This window comes from Columba livia, chromosome 1 (genome assembly GCF_036013475.1).
Source record: "Columba livia isolate bColLiv1 breed racing homer chromosome 1, bColLiv1.pat.W.v2, whole genome shotgun sequence".
NCBI lineage: Eukaryota > Metazoa > Chordata > Aves > Columbiformes > Columbidae > Columba > Columba livia.
In genome coordinates, this window is record NC_088602.1 from 57,357,720 (window position 1) to 57,374,064 (window position 16,345).

The 16,345-nt window shown below is 38.8% G+C and overlaps 1 protein-coding gene across 3 annotated transcripts in view; it reads left to right on the forward strand.

The window, feature by feature from the left end:
• PCCA (propionyl-CoA carboxylase subunit alpha) overlaps positions 1 to 16,345 on the forward strand; it is a 286,891-nt gene that overhangs the window by 131,312 nt on the left and 139,234 nt on the right. For all 3 annotated transcript variants that reach the window (XM_065057776.1, XM_065057761.1, XM_065057768.1), the window contains exon 17: positions 7,957 to 8,067. In XM_065057776.1, the coding sequence (XP_064913848.1) occupies positions 7,957 to 8,067 (111 nt within the window). The remainder of the gene's footprint in view (positions 1 to 7,956; positions 8,068 to 16,345) is intronic.

Consider the following 16,345-nt stretch of genomic DNA (forward strand, 5'->3'; position numbering starts at 1 on the left):
CCTTTCAGTGTGTCTAGTATTGTGTCAACATAGCTCGTGATTTCCCTCTTCTCAGTTTCTCTAAGAGTTTAGCATGTGTTTGTCATCTAGTTTATGATGCTGAATAATCTGTTCATTTAAAGGCGTATATAAAACCCAATATGAAATTCTGGAAAGTTTGTGCATGAAAATTGTCTTTATTTAAATAAAAGAAATGGGCATGTTTATGCAGCAAGTAGAACCGATTATCAGTTCACCAGAGGTCTGATCGGGCAGATAACTCATATCCTAGAGTGCAGAGATTCCTGTAATCTTTCCTTCAACCTCTGTTTGCTTTTTATCTTCCCTGCTGATTTGAATAGAAAGCAGTAACATGAAATTAACAGTCTTTCTGTAAAGTAAACTGTTACCTGTGGAGATATTGCTTGCTGTGGAGACAGAGGAATATAGTGGACCATTTAGGAGACAGTGGAAAAAAGAGCATCTGAGGACACAGTAAGCAGCAGATAGATCAAGGAGGAGTGGAAATAAGGGGGGATTAAGGGAGCCACTAGCCAGGGGGAGATCTTCCAGTATGGACTAAAACAATCATAGAAAAATTTGATTGATCAAATGATCAAATTTGATTGATCAAGATGATCAAGCCCAACCATTAGCCTAACACTGTCACTAAACCAGCCCCCTAAGAACCTCACCTATATGTCTTTTAAACACCTCCAGGGATGGTGACTCAACTGCTTCCCTGGGCAGCCTGTTCCAATGCCTGACAACCCATTCTGTGAAGAATTGTTTCCTAATATCCAATCTGAATGTTCCCTGGCACAACTTGAGGCCATTTCCTCTTGTTTTGTCACTTGTTACTTGGGAGAAGAAACCAACCCCCTCCACGCTACAACCTCCTTTCAGGTAGCTGTAGACAGCGATAAGGTCTCCCCTCAGCCTCCTTTTCTCCAGGCCAAACAGCCCCAGTTCCCTCAGCTGCTCCTCATCACACTTGTGCTCCAGGCCCCTCACCAGCTTCATTGCCCTCCTCTGTACTCTCTTCAGCACCTCAATGTCTTTCTTGTAGTGAGGGGCAATCACAGAAAAGGAAACAGTCAAGTGGTAAATAAGTCTGGTGGATGTTTGAGGTGAACAGGGATGTAGAAGTTAACTCTCTGTTATGAATGGAGACCTGTCAGAAAAGTGGCAGCAGAAGCTGTTGTCTTGAGTTTTTGCAGCTGTAAACACACTAATTGAGAGGAAAAAGAGTGATGTGCTTAGTGCTGTGGAGAAGGCCTTGGCTATCCAAGAAAATGCATTCAACAAAACCCCTCCACTTTAGTTTTAATATTTTATAATATATTTCAAACAAATGAGTTTTCAGGTAAAAAGATTTTCACAATAAACTTTAATTAAATCCAAACATCATCGATTACTGAATGGTTTTGTCTTTTATATTTTAACTTAAAAGACACTTCTCAATGGTAATGATACTTTTGTAAGTTTTATACTCTTCTATATTCTGATCCTGTGCAGGTACACAAATACGCTCACTGATACTGCAAACAAAATGATATTTGTATGTAAACCAGTTTTGCTGCAGAAAGCGCATTGTGTCTGTTTTTTTTAAACAGAATGAAACAGGCCTAATTCTCCTGGTTGTCCTTTAAACATGTGCTGCGACATATTGTACAACCCAGCTGTGGATTCTCCCCTTCGCATAGCCAAGGGTTCAGGGGCTTCCAAGGGGTTCCGTAAGTCTCTGCATTCGCTCTGACCCTTTGCAACAGGGACCAGCGGGTTCCTGAGCCTGTCGGTGTGGAAACAGAACCCGAAGAAGGGAAAGCAATGTACTCAATTCAAAACCACTGGAAGGGACTGTTGCGGGGTGCTCAGTAACATCAGCTCGGAGCACAGACACCAGCATGGTGGAAGATTCTCCTCCTGTTTCACCTCTTCTTTTTTTCTGAAGCCAGTTGCAGGGCTGGGGGGCGGGGAGGGGAAGTGTGAATGGCAGTTTGGCAGTGGGACGTCGTGGCCTGTAATTTAGGAAGGGTTATGGACCACTGCACTATGGAGGAGAAAGAGGGAAGGGCAATTAAAGCATAGGCTGATCAGCTGAAAGAGGAAGGCAATGCTATTTTGGCAGGAGAAGAACTTTTTTGTTGTCAGAGAAGATTTTTTTTTTTTTTTTTAATAATAAAAAGAGTTGTGGTGGTGAATAACTACAAGAAACGCAGTGTGACAGGCTGAGGAGGTGTGGAAAGACAAACGCTGTTATTTGTAGTTATGTCCCTTAGACTTAATGTTGTCTTGGTGTTCTGTTCCCCTTTAGAGTAAAGGGGTGGCTGGCGAGAGGGTGATGGCAGGGTGGCCATCCATTTGCTTTCTTGACAAAGCCTGCTTAACTTCTGCTTCCACTTATTCTACTGATTGAAACATTCATATGTGTTTGCTAACACCATAAATAATTGACTGTTTAATCTTATTAAGAAGTTTAGAAGTGCATGCAGTACAAAATCTACTTTCATTTTGAACTAATGATTTTTACTGTAGGATATTAACATATATTATTTGCTTTCCCCCTCTCTTCTTTTCCCCCCTTTATTCTGGTCTGTGTTCTGTGAGCTCCAGACTTTAATATCTAAAAGAATTAATTTTAAAATTGAAATATATGCTCATTTCTGATGGTTGGTGGTGTACTGATTCTATGTGAGAACTTTATATGGATGTTTGTGTAGTAAAATTACAAAGCTATAAAGGCCTTTCTTCTTGCTTTTGGGTTGGCACTTTGTATATAGATTGCCTACTCTGAAGTGAATTGAAGCAAAACACAGGCTTTGAAAGACAATTAAACAGTGGAATGCTGAGGATTTTAGGCAATATTATGGCAACTTTTGGAATTGCAAACATGGAGGCTGAGTAGTAATAATGGACTTTCATGTGTTGAAAATGGCGTTTTCATAGTCTGTGCAAATCAATGCTAATATTCTAGTTTTGAGTGGAGAGTGACATAATCAGTGTTTTATAATGCTCAGAGCAGAGCTGTTTTAATTTTTTACCTTTTTGTAATTTTTGGTTAAAGGCATCAACTGAGATGCCTCCTAAACTTCATACCATTTATTCTTATTCAGCATTTAAATTGGTGATAATTTAGCTTTGCTATTTTTGTTTAGAAAGAGAAACCTCTGGTACTATACTCTATATGTTGTTTTTGCCATCAGTAAGTATGCAGATAAAGTTCTTTCTATTCCACTTAGCACAATCTGGAATTTTCAGCAAGTTAAGTATATTCAACTGCTTATCTACAGAGAGGCATGTAGGACTCCAATTAAGTTTACATGGATAAATGCAGATTTGTGTTTGCAGACGTCAAGATGACAGAAGCTTAATACTGTAAAAAGGCTAATCAACACTGAATATGTTTAGTGTCAGTAAATATTTATAGTGAAAACATCGCCTATGGTTTTGTGCCTTGGCATTCCAAGTTCTGATTTTTAGTGAGTAAAAATGTGGTGTGATATCCTGTTCATTAAATTGCTATAAATTTTTTGTTTTCTAGAAATTAACTTTATTCTCTTTTTCTTCTTTGTGTTTTCTTGGGAAGACAGGTTAGGAGTTAGGCTGCAGTTTGTACGTTAATGAAAAATCTGGTATATTTAGGAGTGTTTTAAGGCAGATGTAATCCAGAGAACAAGGAAGAGAAGGAGGCGAGAAAAAGAGGCAGGCAGTATGGGGAGTAATTTCTTCTGATTATAATTTTATTTTTCTTAATGAGGATTTCTTCAAATAGTGGTTTCTAATCAGCTCTGGGGAACAATGTGATGATTATTTAGTGTGCTGATGCATTCATTAGGCAATAACTGCAATTTAACTGAAAAATTAATTGAACCTCAAGAATACGTGTGTGTTACATATAAAGCATACAAATGTATATTTTAAGAAATTCATTTTATCTCGGAGTTAAATGCTAGTCCACTCTCTTTTACAAATGTATTCTGGAAAATAGTGTGTCAAATTTGAAATCCAAGAAGTGCATCTTAAATTGAGCTTCTACTGCTGTAATATTGCACAAAGAATACAGCCGAGTGAAATGAAAAAACAGAGGTACAAGGAAAATGGATTAGTTTTTTATTATATTTTGACTTGGAGAAAAGAAAAATATAACTGTAACTGCAATTCTGCATCAGTCTTAACAGTGTAAAAAAATGATGCTGAAGTGAAATTTTGTTTTCTGGAGGGGAGATAAATTGATATAGTTTAGGATTTTGTTTGTTTGTTGGAAATGTCATGGCTTGTCAGGTTAACAAATGTGATTTTGTTCCTGGCAGACCTGGTCAAGAAAAAAGAAAAATTCCCTGAAAACCACTGCGACATAAATACAATATACTTCAGTTTAGCATCTAACTTTGCATGAAATAAGCACTGCCTGTTAGCCTCTGTTTGATCCTGGGAGAGTGCGGCGCTGATGTCTGGCTGGTGTTTTGGAAGCAGCAGGTAGCCAGGAGCAGGCTGCTCTAGGGGTCCATATTTCTGTAGCCTCGCAGTTACTCACACACAGATGGAGACCTTATGAACTTTGACAGAGGTCACGCTAAATTGCAAATCTAAAACTTCTAGACTTCTGAAGGATTACACTGGTACTTCTTTTTTTTTAAGCCATATGATTGGGAACATCACTAAAGGTATCAACTGAGTTTTGAGAAGTAGGTGAACCGTGCGGCCATTGCTCACATAGTGATCACGGGGGCTGATAAAGACAGCCTTTCACCATACTTTAAAGGGAAACAGTTGTGTATTAAATTTTAATTTGCATATGTATAATACATATATTATATTGCTTCTGAAACACCTAGGCTTCTCTGCTCTGTTGAACTTGTTAAAGGAATTTGGGAGTTTAAAACATTGCAGAAAACTGATTTTTCTGGTGCACAGGAGTTGGAAATAATTAAGATACTCACAGTATTTTTTTGATTTCAGGTCTTTTGGGGAAGTCAGTTGAGACACTAAGCTCTGTCATCTGTCATCAGCCATCGTCTCACTAGGGATCTTATAGCAGTTTAGAAAGAAAAACATGAGATGATCTGGTTACACACTGTAGCATGTTTAAGTCCTCGATTCAAAGTCAGGGGGCATTGAAGAGCTCCTTTTTGTCTTCTAATTATAGTCCCGAAGCAGTATTTAATAGATGAAAAATCTCTGTAATACTTCAACTTACTACTCTAATGGGAAATTTTGGGCGAAATTTGTATCAGCCAAGGAAAGACTTTGTTCGCTTCAAAGTTGCAGTCATTTAGCATAAGAATTTCTTAATTTTTTTTTGTTTAGTGGAGATGCAATGTGATTTTTATTCAGTATTTATGAGATCAGGGTTCATGACTGACTATCTAGGTCACAGGCAGCAAGGAGGCTGGTGCTCTGTTAATCAAATGGTCAATTTTTTATCTTGTCATCATTGAACTGGTTGTGTAATGTGCTTCTTAATGGCTCATGAACTAGTCTTTAAAGCTATGGCTTCATGATTCAGTGAGGCTGAGTATGACTCCATGTGTTGAAAGTGGTTTCAGTGACGGCCACACAGAGAGCCTGAAAATTCACACCAGCAGCGGACTGGAGGGGGAAAAAGCTTTGAAACCGTTTGAACTGGTCTGCATATAAGATAACAAGAATGTTATTCAAGCTTCTAAACTGGAAAAACACAAAGGGAAAAGAAGTAGGAGTGCAAAAGAATCTCCTTATGTAGCTACAGCAATTTGCAGTTGCTGTACTGCTGGTGTTTTTGCTTTGGCAGGATCTCAATAGGGGAAAGAATCCAGATAGCTTAATTTACAGTTGAGAGACCTGAGTTTACAGTGAATCTTATTCATGTTATTTTAAACTAGAGCTGTTAGAAAAAAAATGTGCAAATAACTTTCAGAGTTATGTCATCACTGTATTAATCACAATAGCTTGTAAGTAAACATATCTAAAATTGAAGTTCAGAACCTTGTGCTTTAGAAGAGAGGTGGATGCACAGACAAATTTTTACAAGATGAACTGGCTTGTGATGTGCTCTGCATTTTATACTACGTGATGTGCACCTAATACCTGGAAAATACAATGTGATTTGGAGTTGCCTATGCTTCTGACACTGAGAGGAAGGAATTTGAATTACTTTGTATTTCCTGAAGGCTGAGGCTGGATAACCGCTTCCCTATAGCAGCTTCCTTATTTATCCACACCTGGAATGGATGCCACAGCTGCAGCCAGCGCTGACAGTTTCTGCTCCTGAATTGCACACCTACTTCAGTGTCTCTTAAGAAATATTGGTGTTTATGAGGTAGTGTTATTCTGGTTTAGTCATGTTGGGATTGAACTGTAGTGGCTCTTCAAATTTCCTTCTACAATCTCTTTCCAAAATTGAGAAGATAATTGAGATGAAGATGGTGTTTTTCTCTTACCGGCATAATCTTAAACTTTTGTTTCCGGACATGACCCGTGTGCTACTCTCAAAAGAGGGAGTATCTTCTCTTTGAAAATTGTTTGGAGTGCAGTAAGCAGAAGATAAGTTAAATTATCTGGGGATTTTTTTCTCAGATTTTTCTGCACCTGCTTTCCTCCCCCAGTTCCTATAAAAACTTATCTGGATTTAATATTTCTGTGAAAATACTTTTTAGTGACCACAATATTCATTGCTAGGTTGCAAGTACTTCTGGCAAAGTGCAGTTTAGCATTGCTACTTATTTACACAGCCCTGTTAGATTCAAAGAAAAGCAAAGCTTGAAGGATTGCAGAGAGTCATCTAGTCCCCCTACCTGAAATAAGGTATACCAACTATATCTGCATCTTGACAGGTGCTTCTTTAATATGTTTTTAAACGTTTTCACTGACTCGAGAATCTTTCTCTAGGCAATCTTTTCCCAGTGTTGACTATGCTGAGTACATATTTTGTGCTGACATCTACTCCTGATTACATTTTTTCCAGCCTATACTGGAAATAGGATATGGTTTATTCCTTTCCTCTTCGAGAAAACAAATTATTCTTTTACTCATCTGTGAGGAAGGGGCGGAGGACGTGCAAATACAGGGCTAAGACTGGCAGCATCCTTTGATCTGTGTAGCTTTAGGTTGCATTTGTTAGAAGTTGTGTGTCTTTGTTGGCACATAAAGCAGGGGAAAAGAAGGGAATGAAAAATATGAAAAAAAGAAAGACAAGATAGGCTGAGAAGTGGAATGAAAGGAGATGAAGAAATTCAGAAAAACATCAGGTGGCTATAAGGGGTCTATGATAAGTAATCTTGTAGATGAAGAATTTTTTTGGAGGAGGAGTGGACTATATGCCAAGCAGGGTCATGGAATGGCGCTAAAGGGGGAACAGGGAACATTCATTCAACGAAAGAATTGGCCAGACAAGATTGGATAAAGTTATATAAGGAGCAAGCAATGGATTTTCTTGTTTTGCAAGTTCCACAGGAGTCTCTTATGACTTAAAAATGACAAAAATGTTATAATTTTATATGAGAGAATTTTTTGTGCTGTCTTTCATAGCTATGATTGGAGTGTAATGCAGCGGATTTCTTCCCCAGAGGAGCATGTATATAAAGGTGGCTGGATGACAAGGTGGGCCCCAGGGTTCACTGGAACTGAGCTGGTACTTATGCTGATGACTCATCTGTCATTGCAAGGAGGTGGCTCTGGTCTTGCCTCCATCTGCTAGGACTGAAGCAAAAGTCTCTTGGTTGTGCTTGCTGTCATAGACTTAACTAGGTGATTGAATTGGGCTTGGTGAAGTGAAAATTTGGAAGGTTTACTTCTTAACTGAACTGACTGTTTAAGGAGGATATAGTGAGGCAGGAGTGGTACAAAACTGTATTGATTACATCAGTACTATGGTCTCTGAGTTGTGGACAAATATTTATTCTACAAAGGTAAGAGCTCATATTTTTACAAGTTGTTTCCTACTGTAATTTGTGATAAATATGCTTACCTGATTTTGTATTGATGTTTTGTTTTCAGGTGTGGCTCACAATATTTCTTTACTGCGAGAAGTGATCATCCATCCACGCTTTGTTCAGGGAGACATCAGCACTAAATTCCTTCCTGAAGCCTATCCCGATGGTTTTAAAGGTTTGTTCTGTTTGAGAATGTTTCTCTTTCTTTTTTCTTGAGAGGCATTGTTTCTGATTATTATTCCTTTATATTTATAGACTGACATGTTCCCCAATCAGTCTTTACTTTTTTTTTTTCCTCAAATGTGTCTGTGGATACCTGCAATTAAAGTTTTTAAGTAACGCACAGTATAATTGAAACAGGTACTTTCTTTACTTTCAAGAGGCAAAAGACTTTCTTCTAGTGACAAAATAGTAAACGAAGTACATTCAAAGTCAAGAAAGACAATTTGTAGGTGATATGAAATACGTAAAATAAACATCAGTTCAACTCTAGCATGCTATTGTGCTTCGTTACAGACAGTGCTCCTGTTGTTAACTGAAGATTTCTCTTCACTCAACACTATTGCTTTTCCAGGACTTTGTGTAGCATCTTTAGAATCGCCTTTTCACACCCTTTATATTCAATGTATCATGGTCTGGAGGATCTGGCATTTATCAGAGTATTTCGGGAACCCAGTCTCAATACTCATTATGCACAGTAATGGGCATCACCTTGAAATTATTAACTCATACACTAGTTTAACATAAACACAAACGCAAATGTTTCTTTACAACATCCCAAATAACTCTGTTTCAAAAATATATGACAATAGTTGGTAGAGAAATATAGCTAAACAAATAGACTGGTTTCCTTTCACAAGGATCAAATTCTAAAAGGTTGTGTTTTTTCTCAGCCGATCTGCTATAGAAGCTTGCTTGACCTGTGTGGTCAGAGGCTCACACCTCAGCTGGCATTCATCAGGAAGAACCTCTTCCTTATTTAAAAAAAAAAAGAAAGATATTGTTTATAGCTCATCATTCATGGGTCCTTTATGAGTCCCATGGAGATTCTTTTCTCCCCCATTAATCATTAATCCAATGTGGCAGAATCCTGATCTCCCTTTGGAGATAGCACTGCCAGATTGGCAGTCACTGGACATGACTGGCACCTTGCCAAATTCTAGTCTCATTAAGGAGCAGAACAGATTTTTCTTACCTCAGGACTCAGTGCGTGAGTTTGGTGCAAAGAATATTTGTCCACAGAACTACTTTATATCATGATGTAATTGGCAACCCAGTGGGATACAGATGTACATGTGGTATTAATGCATCCAGCTCTTTGTTGGCTCCTGGCTGCAGCCAAAACAATGGGAGTTAGTTGTGTTGGGCGGCAGTAAGCTTGTGAAGGTTGAAGGTCAAATCTTCCTTTATCCTCTTTGCTAAGGTGTAGTGAACAAATCTACAGGTGACTCACCTGGCTTTCATCCAGCAGACACTTGAGGGTACTTTGATCTGCTCTGAAGGCTCAGTGCTGCTGGTTAGCTGCTCTGTCTCCCTTCCCGACACTTTCACATGAAATCCCATGTCCCATCTCTTTGATGGTTTTGGGACTTCTCAGTCTTTTTCCCGAGTGGATTCAGTTCCCTTAAACCACCAGAAAACTGCATTTTTAAATTGCAGCTGCTTTTGTTTGGGTAGTTTTTTCAGAGTTCTTGGGTTGTAGCAGCTCATGAAGGAATCTGGTGAACTTCAGCAGACGTGCAAAGTGAGTGGTGGGCTAGGAATGGGGAGAAGGGAATGGAGCAGGAAGGCGAGGATGCAAAATGTTAGGTTTATACCACGTTGTGAAAAGGCAGCCTCACCTGACACACAACTGGGAACAATAAAAACATAAACCATTATAGCCTTGTGTGTTTGTTGGGGCCCTTGGTACTTGTGAGAAGCTGGGACAGGTTTTGTGGACACTGCTCCGTATTTTTGACTATGGAAAGGCGCTTTGGTCTTTTCTTTTTCTCATTTTACTATTTTATACTGCAATGTTTGCCTATATATAATCAGTTAATTACTTGTAGGTCCCCAAATTGCAGGATGATAAGAAATTTGTTTTGGGGTCACCTGAGTTGAACTGTCTGTGCACGTGTTTGTGTGCACATAGACACTGATGCAAACGGCTGATTAGTGTTGTAGTCTGTGGTAAACAGTAATATTGTATTAACAGGGTCTTAAAGATAAGCTTTTGCTCTAGAAACCAAAAGACGCAGAAAGAGATACTGTGACACTTCATAATAGAAACTAATGAATGGGATGTGTGAAATGACTAGGCTTTGTTTCTGCTCTATGAAAAGCCTCCCACTTTTCCTTCCATATGTCAAATACAAGCACACATTAGCCTTCTTAATGATAAAAATGTAGATATCATTATTAAAAAGCATTTGTATTTCAAGTCAAGAGTACTTATTCACGAATACCGATTCAAAGGTCACTGAGGTAATTTAGAACCTTTTTTATGTGGTTTGCTCTGGATCAGACACTTCTGTCTTAAAAAAAACCCCAGCAAGTTCAATTAGAGGACAGTTTTTAAAGTATCTATTGAAAAATATTTATGCAAATGCAAAGATTCTAATGGGAACTGTTGTAAGGGTAATGGGTGGGTGATGAGTAGAAGCTCAGCAAGAGAAACAAAGGCAAAGTCACTTATGCAATATAAGTCAGTCACTTCCACCAACCTTTTTAAACAGATACCCAGGGTAGGCTTTGCTAGGAGGAGTTGAAAATTAAGTAGCCTTATATATCTTACTGTTGTTTATAAAAGACACGTAGCTGTATAAAAAGATCTAGGATAATCTGAAAATTTAGAGAAATGTGTAGCCAAAGTGGATTTGGAAATACCTAGAAATATGTGCCATTGTTAACAGTAGAAATCCATATCAGGAGGGTTTTAAATTTGGAAAACTTAAGAAATAAAAAGAGATTCAATGAAGATGCAGGCTCTAGTAATGCCTGAGCACAATACAGTGTGTTTCTTCTGTAAACTACATGGTTGCCACTGTTGGTTTACGTTGATGGCAAGCAGTGAAAGTCAGCGATGTTCTTTCTGGTGACTGCATGAAGTACTGGCACATTTCTTATGTGCTTTTTTTTTTTTCAAATATAAATATTAACTTTAGTCTTAAGAATAAAATAAGAGATGCTTTGTTTTCCAGTCTCATTTTCAAGGGTTTCATTGTAAGTCCTTTCTTAGAAGGCTTTTATTGTAAGTTAAGAAAAAATTAATTATTAGAAATATATTGGCAGCTTTTCCATTAACCTGTGATGCCCGCTTTGAATTACATCTAGAACAGGCACATCTAGTAATTCTTGTGATGAGTGTTTAACTCTTTTTAATCCTTCCATTAACAAAACCACTTTGGTTATTGCAAGTTATTTTAAAATATCGCTGTGCTGAAACTAAGCTTGCTGAAGGTATGATCAGTGTGGGAAAACAGCTGCTGCTGTACCCTTCTGTGGTCTGTACGAGGGATGGATGCTGGAACAGCGGCTGACAACGGGTCAGCTGGAGTGGGTTATTGCTCTGAGCACACACACATGTTTTGGGAAGAGTGTGGGTCTGAGGGTGGGTGCAGCAACACCGCTTAGGTCAAATGATACAAATACAACTGGTTTAGAGTGGCCTCCAGGCACTTTGCTCATAGAATAAAAATGTTTGTCGGGAAGCAGGCGTAGCTCATACTATAAATAGAGTATTGTGGGATGAATTGTCCTCCTAGAGCTTCCAAGCAGCCTGGGATGCCTCTGTACTTCCTAACCTGCCTGGTGAGAAAGGGATATGCTACCTATTAGCCCTGTTTTGTAGGCACAAAAAGTATCTCTATTTTCACAAAGATCTAAGAGGAATCCTTGACAAAGAACAAATTAAACTCAAGGATCCTTAGGTTATTTCTTATCCATTGGATAATTCTTTGTGGTTCATTTGGTTTCACAGTTAATCCATATTTTCCTGGATATCTGTCTGAATGCTGAGAATTTTTTTTTGTTAATGGTCACTCTTCCTGGTTATTAAATGACATCCCAAATGCTTGGTCATTCTCTTTGGGAGATACAACATGTGTAAATGAGAAGTGAGATGTCTTCCAAGAGGTTATCACAAAAGCCATACCAAAAACACAGGGAAAAAGGAAAAAGAATCTTTTACTTGGCCCTCTTCTAGCATGTTTCCCTCATGCGAGTGGAGAGGAAGAGTGGAAGTTCTGATGGCCAGTCCTTTGTGTTAACCGATTTCTAACAGAGAAGGGAAGAAAGAGGAAACACCTCTCTCTCCTGCAGTTGTGTGTTGGCTCCGGAGAGTGTGAATATGATGAAGGTTTTTAGATACATTGTGTTTGTTCTAATTGTAAAGGTTGAAGGGACTGATTACTTGACTTTACTCAATACTTATTAAACCACCCCTGGAATACTGTGTCTAGTTTTAACCCCATTGTGCATGTAAGAAAGATGTAAATAAATGTCAATAAGTCTAGTGAAGAGCCACCAGGGTTGTGGTGGGGTTGGAACAGAGGACCTGTGAGGAGAGGCTGGGAAAACCAGGCTTGTTTAGGCTGGAACCAAAAAGCTTAGGGTGGACATAATGACAGCCTTCTCGTACCTCCAAGGGGGTTCCCCAGAAGACAGAGCCAGGCTCTTCAGTGAGGTACGCGTAAATTGGAGATTTTTAAGACCTAACTGCACAAACTTCTGAGCAGCGCCGTCTCAATTTGATGTTAAGATTACTCAGTGTGGAGGAGGGTCACACTGAATAAACTGAACACCTCACAAGGTCCCTTCAACCTCGGTCATTCCATGATTGCTATCAATGAAAGCACTTTTTCAGGTGAATTAGGACTGTAGTTATGGCTTTAAATTTCAGTCTGGAGACTTTTGTTATTAATCGGAGGGAGAAATGCAGCTTCCCCTGGCTGTGTTACCATTAGAAGGAAGAGGATGGTTGCTGTTAATTCTATTCATCTGCTTGACACTGGAATCTAATCTTTGTCTTCATATTATGAAGCTACTGGATTATAAAAATTGACTTAACCAGATGGCTTACTTGACTTTCTTCTTTCTGACAGGTGAAGCCAAGAAATGTTTCTTGTTCTGTCACTAATCCCTTTATAATTCAAAATAGTAGAGGTTTCCTTTCTTTGTGCTACAGCATCCATCTTAGAAGTGATCGCAAGCTCTGTGAAAGGTTGAGGTCGCATACACAGACAATATTGTCTCTTTTACCATGACCATTTGGGTGGAACAAGTCTCTGCTGGAATTTTGGAAGAAATTAAAACCTCTAATAACACACAACTGCGTTTACAGTCTCAGCCTACTTGGTATACCTACCATCTGTAATGGTCAATGTGGAAATCCATTGAGGAAAAACTCAAGCCAAAACAGAACCTAGGAATGAGATAAACATTGCCTCCAGTAGTGTGGATCTGAATTATGCATTGTACTTTCTGTCTTACATATTTTGCTTTTCATTTTTATTCTTCCCAATCAGAAAAAACAGTCACTTTTCAAGTATTAAGTAACAGACCCAGGCACATAACCAGGGCTCTTGTGTTTGTGGTGGTGTGGGGCTTTTTTTTTTGTTCTTTTTTTCTGTTGTCCCGTAATTGATAGTAGGAAACACATTTCTAGGACAAAATGCAAATGAGACTGTTATGGGAAAAGTGACCTTTTATGTAATTTAATTTGAAGTTGGTTATGTAAAGTAATTGCATGAACCTTTTTGACTCAGCTTGGGGGATACTGGGATAATATTGATTTAAGCAATCATAACATCAGGGGAATGAGAAAAACTTTCTCCTTGTCTTCCTTCCGACCAGGGTTCTGTCATTTAGCAGTAATAGATGTGTGCAGTCTAGTTTTAAATAACACGAACAACAGTGCTTCCACTCCTTCAGTTGTGACTTAATTTTATGGCTATTAATAGTGTTGTACATTCTCCTTATATAATTCAGTTCACTGATGATAGTGAGGATGCAGAAATACATCCCAGGTTGAGCAGAGAGATTTAGGAGCTGATTTACTTTTTATGGTGAAGATGAAATCTCCCTGTAGCCCAGAGGTCTGCAGTGATGAGGGCAGGAAAGAGGAATGACAGAACTTCCCATGTTGGAAGTTGAGGAGCCTTTGCTACTTACTTGTTTCACTCACTACCAAGGCAGCACTTGGACAAATACCCCTGAGGTAGCTTTATTACTTTTCAGTTCGATCTTTTGCATGGAGAACATGAAAGGCTGTGTTATTACATCTTTATTGTTGGTGAATATTAACTTATACCTCCAGACATCCAATTAAGATCCTGAGAGGAAGCTTGTAAGGTGAAATAAGACTAGAAGTGAAACAAAGGTATCGCTATCTGGTACATTTGTGTATTTGCAAACAGACTAATGTAATTGAAAGTTTACCTTTAAAAACAGCTTAAAATACTGCTGAGCCTAGCAGCAAAGCAAGAGCAGAAGGCAAGGGAAATGTGGCTGGAGTTCGGAGACTAAGGTTGTGTAATAAAGATAAATTGCCATCCTTAGGAAGCAGCCTTTCATCAAGCTTCTGAAGTATGCCTCCAAAGTTATGCTAAGGACATTCTGTGGTAGAACTGTATCTTTATTGCCAAAGACCAAAACCGAGTTTTGGGATGTTCTTGTTAACAGTCTCTATTACCTCTGAGACTTAGGAAAAGAAGTGCAAATTGCCCACACTGGATACTACAGTCATAAAGGGTTTTCTGCTTGGCATGTCTGTGCCACAACTAATGCAAATAGTGACAAATAGAGAAAGTGGATAGACTTTTTTTTCACCATTTCATCTCCACCATAATGAAGAGGTAAATGTAACTCTTGATCGGTTGTTAACCTGTTTCAAATTATTGACCTTTGTTCACTGTTTGGAGTTTGATTTTTATCGAAGATACAGGGAGAAAAGAGTTTTTGCAGCACAGCAAGTGCAAAAGCAGTTATTGATTTCATCCAAGATGAAGGTCATGCAATAAAACCTTCAAATTGGGATCTTTCTAGTTTTACCTTGTTTCTTTTTATGAGATGATTGTACCGATGTGTGTTGGAGCAGATGGGAACATGCAGTTTTGGTCACATGGACTTGTCATGGGTGTTAGGCAGGCTGACTGAAACGCCAAGGTTTTAGGATGGATTTCCTGATGTATCTTCAACTGAGACATGTAAACGAATTATGAATTTTAGGTACAGCATTTTGTAAAAATGATCGCAGAGCTTCTTCACTGTGTGTTAACAACTGGAAAATTGGCACATTTCAGAGCCAGATAGTTGATGTTATTGCATTGTATAATTATATAAGGCTTATATACACATGTATGCGTGTTTGTATATATACACAAATAGTATAAAAGTTCAATATTTTTGTCTTTTGCTTTGCAATCAGTTTTTCTAGTAACTGGCAAAGGAAAGATCAAGTTTGTTTCTCAAGCTATTTCCTCAACCTTTAAACATTCGCATTTCGGCACACTTTTGTTAAAGCAAAGGCAGTTTCCATTTCAAGGCGGATAAAAAATAATAAACGCTGAGTGAAGGAAGTTGCAGTAATCTTTAGCCAGAATATGTTAATGTGGGCTACATTAAATATAAATTGATGCGTGTCTGCTGGCTTTTGTTATTTTTAAGTTTACATTTTTTGGCCTGTGACAGCTCTTTCGTGTTAAGAGCTGGAACTGTAATGAGTGTGTTTCCATCACTGTGGTGTGATTGCGTTGCTGAAGTGGACTTTACGCAGCATCTTTATGAATCTGTATTTAATGTGCCCAGTGGAAGGATGGGTCCTACGCAGAAGACAAGCTGTTTTGAAATTGTGCACTTGTTACTGTAAGGTCCCCTCCAGGCTTTTTCAAAGGTCTCCCTTCTCAGTTTTTCTGAGGACTGGGTCTGTCTCACTTTGTTACTGATAGGAATTGTCACTCAATACTGACCAGTACTGGGGAGTGTGAGTTAATGTGACATGCAGTAGTGCTGTGGCGGTGTAAGAGTGGATGGGTATAAGGGATCTGTGTGTTTCTGGGCTGTGGGACTGGAAGCAAACGTGCCCCCCTGGGCAGAGCTGCTCAGAGAGATGCAGCCTTCAGAACCCCTACCCTACCCCTTCCCCCAGCCCTTCACATGAATCTGTACTTGCCATGGATGGTGGCATTTGACACGATATGTACATGTGAAGGTCTGCTGAGGCAGACAGCAGCTGTGTAAAGCACTTCCTGAGAGCACTGTTAAAACTACATTCAGCTACATCTTTCAGCCATACCTTTATATATATATATATATTTAAACTATAGTTATTGCCTTTTCCTCTCTTTTAGCTTTTAAAACACCCTTGCTTTCATCTGTGTGAAATCTCTCTCCTGAGGAGGAAGTTTGCCTTTCTCTCCATGACAGTTCATCTCTGTACTTCATGTCCTCTTCCGTGTCAACGTCCTGCCCCT